The sequence below is a fragment of the Artemia franciscana genome, chromosome 3 (assembly GCF_032884065.1).
Source record: "Artemia franciscana chromosome 3, ASM3288406v1, whole genome shotgun sequence".
In the NCBI taxonomy this organism is placed as follows: Eukaryota; Metazoa; Arthropoda; class Branchiopoda; order Anostraca; family Artemiidae; genus Artemia; species Artemia franciscana.
In genome coordinates, this window is record NC_088865.1 from 28450541 (window position 1) to 28467265 (window position 16725).

Below are 16725 nucleotides of genomic sequence, written 5' to 3' on the forward strand. Positions count from 1 at the left end.
TTTATTATTTTTATAATTTTTTAGAATATTCGGAAATACTTTTTCAATCAATTCATTTTTGGACGTCACTAAATTACAGAAATCAGCAGGTAGTTGTATACATCCTGAAATTGAGTCTACTGGGAGCTTTCCGTTTCCAATTGTCAGCAATTGATCTGAAAATGTTTGACCAGAGTCATCGTTTTGCAATCGGACACGCATATTTGTAGTTAATTTTAATATTTTTACGTGTGCCCATAAATTAGAATTTTTCAGGCAAGCATTCATTCGTCTTCAATGGCTCTGGTGGTGCAGCCAATAGAGGAAGTTTAACTTTTCCTGAGGCGCAACACATTCCCATTGTTTCACCATTGAATTTCAAGGCCTTGCAATAGGGACAAATTTTAGACATTGTCCCGATTTGAACACATCTACTTAGGTTGTACCTGAATGCCAGGCGATAACTTTCAGGTTGCTCTGATTCCTCGGCACGCTTTCTTTTCTTACTTTCTCTATCAGCAGCAAGCCTGATTTCTTGCTGTTCTTGTGATTCCTCGGCACGCTTTCTGTTCTTACTTTCTCTATCAGCAGCAAGCCTGATTTCTTGCTGTTCTTGTAATTCCTCGGCACGCCTTCTTTTTTCACTTTCTCTTTTAGCAGCAAGTCTGCTTCCGCGTTGCTCTGGTAGTTCCTCGGCACGCTTTCTGTTCTTTTTTTCTCTATCAGCCTCAAGCCTGTTTCCTTGCTGTTCTTTTGATTCCTCGGCACGCTTTCTGTTCTTTCTTTCTCTATCAGCCTCAAGCCTGTTTCCTTGCTGTTCTTTTGATTCCTCGACACGCTTTCTGTTCTTTCTTTCTCTATCAGCCTCAAGCCTGTTTCCTTGCTGTTCTTTTGATTCCTCGGCACGCTTTCTTTTCTGACTTTCTCTATCAGCAGCAAGTTTTTTGGCATAGACTCTTTGAGCATCTTCATCGGCTTTTGCCATGGTAAGTTCATCAGTCATTGTAAACTTAAACATTAATAGATTTCTACGTGAACATATGTCTTAAATATCTTGAATGACGTCACCGTCAAAGCAAAAATGACGACAACTAATTTCATGACGTCAGTCAACACAGAAACATGACGTCACCTGATCCACAGACAGACACACAGACAGACAACTTATTTTTATATATATACTAGCTGTTGGGGTGGCGCTTCGCGCCACCCCAACACCTAGTTGGTGGGGGCGCTTCGCGCCCCCCCCAAGCCCCCCCGCGCGCGTAAGTCGTTACGCGCCATAATAGTTACGCGCCATTGTAGTTGTGTCCCTATGTCCCACCTGTGAATATAGATAGATATATATATATATATGGTTTTAACTACGTAAAACTTGCGAATATACAACATTCTTTGCTGTCCCATTGTCTTTGCATATAAATAGATTGTCAGGTTTACCGACTCTTGAACATGCAACATATAATGGTCCATGGGAAAACAATCTGTATTCAGATCTATACCTCATGATTCTAATGATTGCCCTTGAGCTTTGTTGATGGTGATTGCTAATCGACCATTCCCTGTCCCGGTGTCCCGGTCGTCATTTACATCCCCCTGTTTCCTCCGGTGTCCCCGTTGTAGTTGTGTCCCTGTGTCCCGGTCGTCATTTATATTCCCTGTGTCCCGGTCGTCATTTGTATCCCGGTGTCCCGGTCTGTATATACATTCGTTTTTTAGTTTTGTTTTTCTCCTTTATTTTTTTCCTTTTTTTTTCTTTTTTAGCTTATTTAGATTTTTAGATTTTTTAGTTTTTTTATTAGTTTTTAGTTTTTTTTTCTTTTTAGTTTTTTTGTCCCGGTCGTCATTTATATCCCCCTGTTTCCCCCGGTGTCCCCGTTGTAGTTGTGTCCCTGTGTCCCGGTCGTCATTTATATTCCCTCTGTCCCGGTCGTCATTTGTATCCCGGTGTACCGGTCTGTATATACATTCGTTTTTTAGTTTTGTTTTTCTCCTTTATTTTTTTCCTTTTTTTTTCTTTTTTAGTTTATTTAGATTTTTAGATTTTTTAGTTTTTTTATTAGTTTTTAGTTTTTTTTTCTTTTTAGTTTTTTTGTAGTTTTTACCTTCTTTTTAGTTTTGTTAATTTTTTTTTTTTACTTATGTCCTGGTCGTCATTTATACTCCCTATGTCCCGGTGCTTTGTTGATTGCTAATCGAACATTCCTTTTGTCCTGGTCGCTTTCTCTTTGAGTGTCGTCATTTATTTTTTTCTTTTTTAGTTCTTTTAGTTTTTACCTTTTTTAGTTTTTTTTAGTTTTTTAGATGAAAATTTTTTTTAGTTTTTTCCTTTTTTTCTTTTTAGTTTTTTATTGGTTTTTACCTTTATGTTAGCTTATTTTTCAGTTTTTTCCTTTTTTTATTAGTTTTTAGTTTTTTTGTAGTTTTTGCCTTTTTTTAGTTTTTTCAGTTTTTTTTTAGTTTTTTATTGGTTTTTACCTTTATTTTAGCTTATTTTTCAGTTTTTTCCTTTTTTTTATTTTTTTTTAGTTTTTAGTTTTTTTAGTTTTTTACCTTTTTTTAGTTTTTTTAGTTTTTTTAGTTTTTTAGCTTTTTTATTTTTTTTATTAGTTTTTAGTTTTTTTTGTAGTTTTTGCCTTTTTTTTAGTTTTTTTAGTTTTTTAGCTTTTTTATTAGTTTTTAGTTTTTTTTGTAGTTTTTGCCTTTTTTTAGTTTGACAACTTATTTTTATATATATAGATAGTTTTTTTTTTTTACTTATGTCCTGGTCGTCATTTATACTCCCTGTGTCCCGGTGCTTTGTTGATTGCTAATCGAACATTCCTTTTGTCCTGGTCGCTTTCTCTTTGAGTGTCGTCATTTATTAGTTTTTTCCTTTTTTTCTTTTTAGTTTTTTATTGGTTTTTACCTTTATTTTAGCTTATTTTTCAGTTTTTTCCTTTTTTTTAGTTTTTTTTTATTTTTTATTTTTTTTAGTTTTTTACCTTTTTTTAGTTTTTTTTTAGTTTTTTTAGTTTTTTAGCTTTTTTACTTTTTTTATTAGTTTTTAGTTTTTTTTTGTAGTTTTTGCCTTTTTTTAGTTTTTTCAGTTTTTTTTTTAGTTTTTTATTGGTTTTTACCTTTATAGTTTTTTTAGTTTTTTAGCTTTTTTATTTTTTTTATTAGTTTTTAGTTTTTTTTGTAGTTTTTGCCTTTTTTTAGTTTTTTCAGTTTTGACGTCACCTGATCCAGTTTTTTCAGGTGACGTCACCTGACACATCCATCCACACATCCACAGACAGACAGACAACTTATTTTTATATATATAGATATATATATATATATATATATATATATATATATATATATATATATATATATATATATATATATATATATATATATATATAGCGGCAATTCTGGTCTTTCTTGTACCCAGGGTAAAATCTTGACTAACACCCCTTCCTGTCTCCCAAAAATTTCCACCCCCAAATTTTAACAAGATCTTACAAACTTCACTCTCTAATTTGTTTTAATAAAAATAAAATTGAAAAATCACAAAAGGACTGTAACCGTTACATCATTTATTTGAAATTCCACACCCCTGAAAAATTTGCATCTAGGGCGAGTGCCCCTTCTGTATCCCAAAAATTGTATCCCAAATTTAACAGAATCTTACAAACTTCGCTCTCTAGTTTATTTTAATAAAAATAAAATTGAAACACAAAATGACCGTAACCTTTACATCATTTTCTTTTTAATGTCACTCCCCGAAAGATTTGCGTGTAGGGAGAGTGCCCCCTCTGTATCCCCCCTGACACCGCGTCTGATGTTTTTGTGTATACATATATATATATATATATATATATATATATATATATATATATATATATATATATATATATATATATATATATATATATATATATATATATATATATATATATATATATATATATATATATATATATATATATATATATATATATATATATATATATATAGAGAGAGAGAGAGAGAGAGAGAGAGAGAGACAGAGAGAGAGAAGAAGAAGAAGAAGAACTAGACTGAGCAGCTAAAACCTACTAGAAAACACATCCGAAAAAATGCGGAATACAATACACCAGCAAAAAAAGAACTCACATGTGAAAAATTATATTCGCTATTTTGTATAGGTTTTCAATAGCTTCAATATGATGCAAAGATAGTACAAAAATCCTGTTAAACTGAGGTTCCATGTTAATCAGAAAGATTCACATAGGACCTTTTCAAAATAAGTAATCTTTTTAATTAAGGATCGTGTACAAAACCTAGGTCAATACAATTAAACTCGATTAAAAGAAGAAAAGGTCAAAGGTCTTATAATGAAATTGGGTTTAGAAAAGTGAATTAATTTTTGTTTACTAGTGGATGCTGACTTCTCAAGTTAGGATTATCTATTTGCCACCCATCAAAACAATCTACAAAATTCCTAAGACTTTTTAATGAATAAACACTTCCAATCAAGCAACATTCAAATACACTTTATGAAAAAAAATTATTTTCACAATTACTATACTATTCCCAGTTTACTCTAATTCTGTTTACTGCTCATCAATTTGAATATCTACCTTCCCTTCCTCTTTATCAATAATAACTGTTTTTTCGTTGCTTGAAGTCTCATAGGATTTCCACTGCGTTACCTGTACTCTGCTGATGTACTCGTAATTTATCGTCGTGTTTTTCCAGTCCTTGTTTATGATTTAAATCAATGTGGTATTCAAAATAACGAAAATCTCATGCGAATAAAAAAAAAACTGCAGTTTGACTGACATTAGCCATTGCACATTCAAAGCCAATTTACTTCCCTTAAAAATCCTTTCCTCGGAATTTGCTGGCTTTTTCAAAAGAAACTTATTAAATCATTTCTTTTTTTCAGTAGACAATAAAGAAACTGTGTTCTAAATCTCTAAATCTTGGTTTGGGAAATATTCTGTAATCAAGATTGTAATTGTTTCCTTCTCAAGGAAAGGTTTTAATTGTTTATTTATTGATATTTTAATTTTTTGTAATTATTTATTTCATATTCATCATAATCTGTCTTCCTGTTTATTTTTTTTGGTGAAATGGTCTCGGATAATAATTTAGATTAAATTATCTAAATATCATCAAAAAAATTATCAAAAAAATATCTATAAAATATTCTGTAATCAAGATTGTAATTGTTTCCTACTCAAGGAAAGGTTTTAATTATTTATTTATTGATATTTTAATTTTTGTAATTATTTATTTCATATTCATCATAATCTGTCTTCCTGTTTATTTTTTTGGTGAAATGGTCTCGGATTATAATTTTGATTTCAAAAAAATCAAATTCATGCGTTGAATTCGACTCGAGGAATCCCATTCTTGCGATCTAGTACATTTTGATAGCTATTCTGAAAAAGTCATATATCTAGTATGTTTTACTGAGAACGTTTGTCGTGGTTTAACGTATAATAGAACTGGCTTTCGAGAGTTGATCTGTGTACTTAGCCATCATTTTTAGCGAGTAATTTTTCATGACAAAGAACAATTTTGGAATCGAAGTACCGACTCAACATTAATATGAGTAATTTTTGTTTCATAAACATATCATTAGTGATGCAAACTTGCTTGTCAATTAATTTAACTATTAACTCTATGCTGGATTTTCCCTTCTGACAGGGAGTAAGCTCTATGATTTATTTCTTTCGAGTTTTGTTTTATTATCAAATAAATGAATTTGATAATACCTTTATTTGAACCTAAGAAACTGTTAGCCCAGACACCCAGTTTTGTTCACCACTACAAAAGACACAAACTGTCAATCAAGGTCGTATCCAAGGGGTTGGGGGTCTGAACCCCCCCCCCCCAAAAAAAAAAAAAATTGTCCTACTCGCATAAAAGTAAAAAAGTGAATATAAAAAGATTTAAATACGCTTTTTAAAGTTTTTTTTTAACCCCCCGGAAAAAATCCTTTTGTAAAGCACCTACCAAAAAATCCTGAATACGGTCCCTAAATATGAGGTTTTATTCTCGGCCCTGCTGTCAGCATTAAAGGACAAAAAAAATGTCCCTAAACACGAGGTTTTATTCTCGGCCCTGCTTTCAGCATTAAAGAACAAAAAAATGTCCCTAAATATGAGGTTTTATTCTCAATAGAATGAACAAGGTAGCAAAGAATTTCTGACAAACAAATGAGAGTTATTACTTGCAATTAAATAAAAAAGAAACTAGGTTTTTCAACTGAAAGTAAGCAGAACATTAAAACTTAAAACGAACAGAAATTATTACGTATATCAGGGGGTTGCTCTTCCTCAACACCTCGCTCTTAACGCTAGAGTATTTTTGTACTTTTAAAAAAAGCTTCTTGTTGTTCTAACTGAACGAACATAGGGTTTCAGGAGTCGTTCTTAAAGAATTGGGGCAGAAATTAAGCTTTATCTTAAAGAGTGAGGTGTTGAGGAGGAGCAAGCTTAATGTTGGTCCTTAATTGCAGTTGAAAAAAACTTTTTTTTAATTTAATTTCTGATCTTTTTTTTAGATAATGCCAGGAAACCTGAATACACCTCCACGGAAAAATACCTCCTCCCCACGGATTTATTCTCTAGAAAATTTAACCTAGTGAAAATTTACCGCAGACAGTTACCCTTAACATCTCCACGCGTGAAATTGAGTCAGCAAAGAGGAAGCAAGACATACGATGAATTTCGCATAGGAATTCTGGCAAATTCTCCCAGTGTAAATTTCCTCTGAAAAATTTACCCCCTAAAAACTTTCCTCCCCTTGGAAAATTATCCCCGTGAAACATCCCACCAGCAGAAAACACTCCCCTCCCCTTCCAAAAAATGTATACATACTTCTCAGTAACAAATACTATACACAAACAATGGGTAAGCTTTTTAACTTAAAGACCATTTCCCAGGGGTTGTGGGGGTCATGATATCTCCAAAGGTAAAGTTATTCAGCCTTTCAAATATGTTGAACAAAATGGCTATCTCATTATTTTGGTCGGGCCATATTGAGAAAAAAGGGGCGTGGGTGGGGGCCTAGTTGCAATCCAATTTTTTTGGTAACATAAAAAGGGCACTGCAATATTTAATTTTCGTTCAATTAAGTCATCTTCTGGTATTCATGGACCACTAGTTCAATACGATCACCCTTGGGGAAAACACAGAACAAACAAAAGAAAGGAAAAATAAATAAATGGAAAAAAAAATCCACATTTTTGCAGATAGAAGCTTGAAACCTATACAATAGGGCTCTCTGATACACTGAATCTGATGGTATGATTTTATTAAGATTCTATGATTTTAGAGGGTGTTTCCCTTCTTTTTCGAAAATCAAGCTTTTTTTTCAGGCTCGTAACCTTTGAGAGATAAGCCTAAGCTTATGAAATGTATATATCTGAAATCAGCATAAACAGGTGATTCTTTTGATATATCTATTGGTAACCAAATTCCGTTTTTTAGAGTTTTGGTTACAATTGAGCCGGGTTGCTCCTTACTTACAGTTCATTACCACGAACTGTTCGATGGAATTTTTTTTTCAGAATGTCAAAGATGGAATCAAAGTTTCCATCATAATGCTGTTATACCTAAAGTCAAGTGGTTACACGATTAGCTATTGATCTTGACAACTTACTGATCTTTGAATTATTGGTTGTTCAGGATCAGCCACCTCTGTCTGAAACTGCATCTGAAGCATTTTTGCTCCTTTGACATCTTTAATTGAAGACGTAAAAGATTCGACTATCCCTTTTCTCGCATTTAGCCAGTTATCAGTAGACGAAATGGGGTGTCGTTGGGGAATGAAATACTTCGAAAGTGTTTCTTCGTATGACCTTATCCTGATATCTTGTGACCGTGCGGAGACTGTTTCCAGGTAGAATCCACCTTGTCGAAAATAAATAAAATGTTTTATCCTGAAGCTATTATGACTGCAGTAGCTCAAAAGACTTGCTACGCGAAAGGAATTTTGCACTACTTTAGAACTTTTCAATGTGAATATTATTGCGAAACTAGTTAGAGGAAGAAAGGTGGTTTTCATTTTATTGAATGCACAAACAGAGTAGACAATATATTAAAATCAGAAGCTCCATCTGTTTCTGCGAGAAACAAAAATATACTCAAATATTTCAAAAAAAAAAAAAAAAATTAGTACCAAACAACCTAGTCCACTTGAAGCAATGGATCAAAAATATGGATTATATTTTATATATAATCTATAATTTTATATATATTTTATAAAATATGGATTATACATGAAATATGGATCAATAGCCATATAATCGTTCAAAAATATGGATTTTAGGAACTCGAAGTTTGGTACAAAGACCACAAAATGCCTTTTGTGTAACCACAGTCGTGTGGAACTTCCACATACACAAGGCAATTTACTATTTATATTATTTAAGAAAAATTAAATTGATATTGTAACTGTTATTTCTTTGACACCTCGATCAAGCAAGTAGTTGACCTGTGAGATTGTGGTGTAATGTTTAGTATTATTATCCCATATTGTTGAAAAGGATATCCTGTAATTTCTTGGCAAAAACTATACTTCATCTTCAGGTATGAAACTCCGTTCGAGGAGTCTCCAGGATTTTTGTTCGGGGGGGGGGGGGGAGTGGGTTTCCAAAAAATCTTTAAAAACACATCAAAAATGTGTTTTTTTTCTGTTTTTTTTTTTATGTAAGCTGGCTAAATTACGAAGAGATTCAGGAGCCTGAATGATTTAATTTGAGTCTAATAAGACTTAAACAGCTTTGTTCCCTTACCCCGTATTTCTGCATGCACCAGCACCGTATATAGGAACTCATTTCAAGGGGTCAAGCTCAGGAATACCCCCCCCCCCAAAAAAAAAAAACAAAAAAAAGCATGTGAATTGTGCCAAAATGTCAGGAAATATAGGATGAAACTATAAAAAAAAGTGCCCGAAGCACTTCCCAAACTTCACGTACTGGGGTGCATCCGAGATGTGAATATTAGTTAATAGAAAGAGTGTACGTAGGAAAAACAAACTCTCTTTTGCAGTCACCAGTATAGGCTATAACCTATATAAGCGCATAATTCAAACACAATTTACGAGGTATAAAGGCGCCAAAAACAAAAAAGCCTAGTTCACACTTTAATTAAATGGCTAGGTATTTTGCCATACAGATTTGTTCTTTTCTTATCACAGTTCTTTTTTATTCATTTAATGATTCAAACTTAAAAGAACAGAAAATACCACAACTGAATCAATGAAACAAAAAAATAACAAAAATTAAAATGAACAGTCACATCAAAGATTAAGGTCACAGAAATTACTGACGAATAAATGAATCCTAAAAAGAGCAGGAATTAAAAGGAATAACCAAGTTGAACTTAAAGCAAATATAAATTACCAGAAACAGGAGAAGGGCTACAACCCCTAGAAATTCTAAAGACTAGTGTGTCAGCAATTGCTTTTGTCTTCACTGAGGTCCCCTTGTCTTTGTCTGCATGCCCTGTAAGTCTAAACCAATGTGAGAAAATATATTTGTTGTCTTGGTTCCAGATTTTGCCTTGGTTTTTTGCTTTCAATGAGGTCTACTTGTTTTTGTCTACTTACCTGTAAGATCAACCATGGGCGACCATAAGCTAAATTTTAGGGGGGGGGGAATTATTTGGTCTAATCGGCACTTTCAATACTGTATAACAGAAATTTCAAAACAAGGATATAAACATATAAGGCAGCGTCAGTCAGCCAGGGGGCTGGAGCCCCCCTCCCCTTGCCTCCACCCTTATGGGCACTTATGAGATCTACCAGTGACGAAAAAGATATTTGGGCCCATTCCCAGGCATCCTAAACCGATGCAGCCAAAATTGGTTGTTAGTTTGTTCCCTGAGTAAGATACCTGACCAAGAATTTTATGGGTATCGTTATCATGCTAATTGGAGAGACGAAATATAAGGCCCCGACTTTGTGCATCTCAAATCTTTTTGTCTTTTGCTTTGGAATGATCAAAAGCATTGGGAGTCATCTAACTGGGCTGAAAAAAAGTGTTATCTGTCCTAGTTTATAAAAAAAAGAAAATTTGGGCTCATTTTCGGGAAAAAAAATTTTCAAGATTTTTTCTCTGCGTAAGGGTTCCCGTTACTCTTTAGCTTACTGATATAATTTTTAGGCTGCCAAGAAAAATTGACAGTCATTTTTTGGACGAGCCAATATCTAAAAGAAAACAATAGTTTATCCCTCTTACCCTTTTTGCTAAGAATTATAAATGAATCCTTCTTGATACCCCCCCCCCCAAATACTCCCTGAAAGTCATAACTCGATATACCAGCTATTCCTAAGATATTACATATATTCTATTTTGGTGGCTGGGTAAATATACTGTCTTTTGATTTACCTATCTACTTAACCGTTAATAAATTTAAAGTTTCACTGGAGCTATCATTGCAAACACTTTTTGCCACTTTTTACACCATCCATTCCCTCTAAACATAAAATTATAAAAACCGTGTCTCCTCTTCCTCTCCTTCAAAACTCCAAAAGTTTCAGCTCTGTCTCCGCCTTTTATTCCCGTCATGTGTCATATATTCAATTTAGGTTCCCTGGATGAACAGTTTCTTTCTGTTATTTCTGTACCCTCATTTAGCCTAAGTTAAAGGTCCACGTGACCCCGCCCTCCAATAAATCCTGCAAATTTCAACTTGTTCCCCCAGGCTGTCGATGAGATAATGTAGACAAGCTATTTTATAGCATGAATACTAATGGTTTCTTTCAGTCTATATTTCTACTTCCCCATGACTAGGTTTTAGTCCAACAGGGACTCGAAGAGCAAAAATATTCAAGCAGATTGGAGACGAAATCTTCTTACCCTTATCCTCTGCCCTCTCTCCCAAGCCATAGTTTGAGGTATACATGCTCCCCCAACACTCCCTGAAAGTTTCAACCCGATCCCCAAAACTGTCTCAGGCTAGAGCAGATACCCTGTTTTAATGGCCTGGCAATATATGGTGTCTTTCGATTCCCCTCGCTACTTAACTCAGAATAGATTATAGGTTCAAAAGAGACTTATACCTACATACCAGTAAGTTAGACATACAGGGATAAACACTTTCCTGGCAAGACCGAGTACGCGCCGATAAAGCAAAATATGGAGGTGTTTCTCTTTATGTACAGGGCTATATACTATACTCATGTTTGAACTTTCCAAATTAAGGGGGCGAAGAACCTTTGTTGGTTACGATAATCATTCCAAACAAGCTCGTGATCATTGAGACTATATATGACCCTCCAACCTGCTAGATTACTAGCTACCTTAAAGCCTCCCTCCCATACATTTGGAGCTAATGCGCTAAGTACACCACCCTCCATGGAGACTTCAAAGTCCATAATAGCATCTGGCCGCATACCAAAATTCTGATCAAGAGGCTTAGTACCTGTATAATCTATTTCTTTCACATTTGCTTAAGCAACTCATTAAATCAAAAATCAAAGAAATGCGTTGCCGTCAACAGATCAAAAATAACAGCACATGACACCCCAAGTTCAAAATATAAGTTTTTCATGGTCACCTCATAATAACCACAATTTTTTTTCCGTCAGTTGAAGTTCACCATGATTATCTAGGTTTGTAAGACCAGATTTGTAAGTAAATAATGACCTCCAGTATATTGTATTCAAACAGCATGTTTTACCGGCAAGGGCAAGTTCAAAACGATTATCCAGGTTTGTAAGATCATAAGATCTTTAATTGCATCAGACGATGAGGTGGAAACAATTATACCTGGGTATTCATTATGCTGTCATCACAATGAAAAAAAAGCCACATGGTTGGCACCGATTATGAAGCACACCATGGCCGACAACAAGGAGCAAGGGCCCCTCTGGTAAACAAAAATGAATACAAAAAATGTATACAAGTAGGAAACCGAAAAATATTCCCATTTATATATTGTTTAAAACAAAGCTCCAGATAGCACTTGCTCCCCCCCCTCTGAGAAATTCCTTGACGGTGCTGCTAAACTACACCCAATTGCTGCCAATAGGAGTCAATACAATCGTCAGGCGCTAATAAAACTATCCCACTTTTAAAACTTTTTTCTAGAAGTATTTTCTGCCGTTTTTTCAGACCTTCATTAGAGGAAAAGAGCGACTTGGCTGGTGTTGAAGTACTTCAAACTTTCATAGATCGTTCTCTAGGTCAAAAGAATTGCACCGTCCATTATGAAAGAGAGGGGAGGAGCAGGAATGAACCACACAATTTTTTCATCCCGTGTAAATCTAAAAAGGACACGGCCGTAGCTCGTTTGGGCAAGAAAAAGCTATAGTACATAAAAAAATTTTATGCATGGCCCCACCTTCAAAAAGGGCAAAAAATCTCTTACCGATCTATTCACATCTTACATCCTCAAGTCTTAGGGCTACGAAGAAAAAAAAAAATATTGGTTACGCGTCTAGAATGGGTCTAAAAAAATAACCAATAAAAGTGCCAAACAGTTTTTCTCCTCGGTCACTTTGTAACAAAGGGGTACTCGTAGAAACTTGGGAGGGGGCTAATTCTATTGGAAAGTGATGTTTCTAGTGCCCTTTTGATGACCAAAAGTGAATGGAAGGCAACCAGCTTCCTTCCTGTCCCATTTTCTGTTATCCTACCCCGCCTTAATGCCCGTGCTATTATATCAACTTTGAAATAGTCCCCTTGCTCAGAAACGTGACAAGGTCTGATACGTATACCTCCTAACTCAAAATACACCTCAGAGTCCTAGGGGCAATGACACTAATCTAAGGAAGTTGCATATTGTTCACAGACAGGTTTGCTTTGGTAGAAAAGCTGACCACGCCTGGTCTTGGCTTGTCCGTTAGCTAGGACCTCCAAGGATTAGTTCAATAGGTCAAGACTCCTAGAGTTTTCCAAAAGTATATTTTGGAAACGGTACGCGTACCTGAGTAAAACAAAAGAAGCTAAGTGTACCTAAGTTTTCAAATTATCTGTAATACCCTGGGAATGGCTAGGAGGATAAAACTGAAACTTACAGGGAGGGTTAGGAGGTAGGTAAAGTGAATCTTAAATTTTGACTTGAGGGAGGTGGCAAAGGTAAATCAAAAGACCCTATGTGTATCCAGGTTACCGAAATAGCACATTTGCAATTTCTCAGGAACGGCCGGGAAGATGAAGTTGAAACTTTCACGCTTTATTACGCAAAGAAAGGAGGGGGCCAACGGGACTACTTATTTTATATTGTGGCGGGGGCTATACAAATTTTATTCCTGTCCCACCAAAATGTTCTTGCACCATAACCACCATTAGGACTTATAACCTACATGGAGTTAAGTAGCGATGCAAACCGAATGACACTACTTCTTGCCAGGTTACAAAAATTGTCTATCTGCAATGTCTTAGGCCCGGCTTGGGGTATCAAGTTGAAACTTGAGCTGCTCATGTTGCAATGCTTTGTGGGGCTTAGAATCTGTACATGGTGAAGTAGCAGATTAAATCAAATGAAACTATGTGGTCAGGCTAGCAAAATACTATATATGCAATACAGGCACGTACGCAGGAATTTTTTTCAGGGGGGGGGGGCAAAAACTTCGAAACAGCAGATATAAAGAAGCACTTCTTTATTTAGTAGCTAAATCAATGCAAAAAGCACGTACATCAGAAAATAAAGATTAACTTTAATCTGTAGTATTGTAGCGGATGGGGGGGAGACTGAAGCTTCAAAAATACGTTTTAGGCTCAGGTTATGTTCATAGCGATTCAGAACCAGTGATAAATCTATTATATTCCACCGAAATGGAAATTTTAGGGTCAACAGTGCAATATGGGTGCTGTGAGGGGGGGGGGGGGTAGCTCTTCTATTGCAAAAACGTCGATTTTAATGAAAAATGATAGTTTCCAAATTGATCCATTGAAAGCTGTACTTTATCCTGAAAAGGGGGGATAAACACCCTAATATCAAGGATAATTCTATTTTGCTGTGGAAAGCAAACTCTCTTTACGAAAAAAAAATAACAGTTCAATCGCTAATTACTTCAAAGAGTTAGAGGTAAAAAGTTAGACAGAAAATGAGTTAATAATTGGGCAATGACTTGACCGGATAATTGCATGCTGTAAAATCCAAAAAAAAGGGGTTCACACCTGTATCTAGATTCTTAATAAATGTCCTCCTTTTGCCAGAAATCCCAAGAAACCATGGGGAAATTAAACATTTCACAAAATTACGGGGGAGGGGGGCGGGCCCGAAGCCCCCCTCCCCCTGAGTACGTGCCAGATGCAATATCTGGATTGTAGCGGTGGCTAGTAACCTAGTAAGGGACGATTACGTCCCTTAGCAAAAAACACAACAGCCAAAAACTTTTAAAAACAGTGTCAGGTCGAAAAACAAAGCATGCTATTAAAACCACCTTGCCCGAAACCCCTATAAATGAGACTTGAACAAAATGGAAAATCCATAGGCTTGAAAAACTACATAAGTGGCTGTAGCCAGGATATTCCGTATCGATAGCATAGCTGTTTCTTCTTTCCGTTTTTTCCTCCGCAGCTAGCGGGGCACAGGAATATAATAGAGAGCTGCTTAATGGCTCATTTTGAATATAATTCCTGTATTTAGAAACCTTTTTGCATTGACAAAACCAATTTTTAAATCTCAAGAAGGACTGGGAGATCGAGTTGAAATTTTACGTGGGTGTTTGCAGGTTCGTTGGGTTTCAAATCTTAATTCATGGGATATAATTTTAAAGGAATCATGGACCCAGATTATCAAAATTGCATATCTGCACTATTCCGGGAACGACAAGTTGGGATCGAACTAAAACTTTCAGAGTGTTGGAGTGGGAAAAGAGGCGAGAGAACTTCATATTTTACGTTTGAGGGAAGGAATGTGGGGGCTTAAGCACGTCTCTCCCATCGATCGAAAAGTGCTGCCACTTTTAGCTTCAGAAGAACTTTGACTGCATTCACGGTTGAAGTAGTGAAGTATACAAAAAGAAAGTACATTTATCCACGCTATCAAAACGGCCCATCTATAATATATTGGGAACAGTTGGACTGATCAATGTAAACTTTCGGGGACTATTTGGGGAAACTGAGGACAGCTTAATATCGAAAAATATATTAGAAAAGGGTGAAGGGCGACAAAATACTGTCACCCTTAACCGTCACCCTTATTGTCTCCGAAATATCGATTCGTCCGAAAAAGTGTCGATTATTTTTTCTTGATAGCTTTACACTTATGTCCGTGCACTATTGAGCCAAGGGAACCACTAATGCACAGAAAAAACTTGACAAATTTGTTCCGCTCGAAAATGGACTCAAGTTTTTTCCCGATCAACTACAACTCCCAATACCTTTGCTCAGTCCAATTACTTAAATTAGAATGCCTTCTAGACCGAAAGGCTTAGGACAGACGAAACGGACCTTATATTTTGTCTCTCAAATCCGTTCGAAAATGATATTTGTCCATTTCTCGACCGGGTAACCCCTATTCAGAATGAATTTGAAGCCAATTTTAGCGATTCCGGTTGCTGAAACTGGAATATGAGACCAAATTGTAATGACGTCGCATATATAATAGGGCGTAAAAGAAACCGACAAATACATCTTTTAGCAAAAAAAATTATTTTACTATAATTCTTGTATTGTTTTATTGTTTTTTTACTATTGAAACTTAAAAAAGGGATAGAACGGGGGAGATGTCATTTGAAAATTATGTTCTGATAATGACTTACTAGAAATTATAAATATGAGTCCTACGGATAAATACGACGCCATTAATATATTTAAATATGAGAATCCTCACAAAACTGTATTATCAACTGGGATGAGGCTTGCTCGAAAATTTTCTTTTTATCTCTCTGACATTATCATGTATTGATAACGATGCGTCATTTATATAACAAAAGCAAATATTTCCGAAAATAAGGAAATACTTCTTCCGGTCAAATAGTTTTTGTCTTTTGAAATGAAGTACGTATACTTTTCAGCCACATCAAACAGTTCGTGATAACGAACTGTAGGTAAGGAGCGACTCGACCCAATAGTAATCAGAACTCGAAAAAACAGAATTTGAAAAATATAGATACATCAAAAGAATGGGCGTTTTATGCTAATTCCAAATCTACAAGAATCCTTAACTTTAATGAGTAGTAATTACCCATCAAAGGCTACGGCATTGAGAAAATTTGCCTGAGTTTCAAAAAGAAAGTGAGGGAATCTTCCAAAAGTCGGGGAATCTTACTGAAAATCACGCCATAAAATTCAGCATATTAGAGAACACTCCTGCAGAGCTTTCCAGCTCCCATCTGCAAAATGTGGAATTTTGTAATTTTTGGCTAGAAGAAAGATCACAGATGCGTGTTTATTATTTTTATTTTGTTTTTGAGTGTATTGAACCAAAGCTAGTAAAAGATAAGAGAAAGGCTCACTTGAATGGAAACAACAAGCTCTAGTGCTCTTTTAAAGTGACAAAAACAAACGGAGGGTAATTCCACGCCCTTTTTCCCGAAGTCGTCTGATCAAAATTTTAAGGTAGCCATTTTGCTGGACATAATTGAAAGGTCCAATAACTATGCATTTGGGGATAGCATAGCCCCCTAAAACCACCAAAGGAAGGGCTGCAAAATATGAACTTTAGCCCATGTTTACATATAATATTTGCTATTGGGAAGTATACGGACATTTTTCGGGAGGGTGGATTTTCTGGTGATAGGTTTCTTACGGGGAGAATTTTCCCTGAGGAGGAAGTTTCCGAGGATGAACTTCCTATGGGAAATTTTAAAGGGGGAAATTTTCTA

The 16725-nt window shown here is 35.3% G+C and overlaps 1 protein-coding gene across 3 annotated transcripts in view; it reads right to left on the reverse strand.

Moving 5' to 3' along the window:
- Nucleotides 1-16725, reverse strand: part of LOC136025116 (uncharacterized) — a 120323-nt gene that overhangs the window by 31123 nt on the left and 72475 nt on the right. For all 3 annotated transcript variants that reach the window (XM_065700852.1, XM_065700851.1, XM_065700850.1), the window contains exon 11: nt 7603-7853. In XM_065700852.1, the coding sequence (XP_065556924.1) occupies nt 7603-7853 (251 nt within the window). The remainder of the gene's footprint in view (nt 1-7602; nt 7854-16725) is intronic.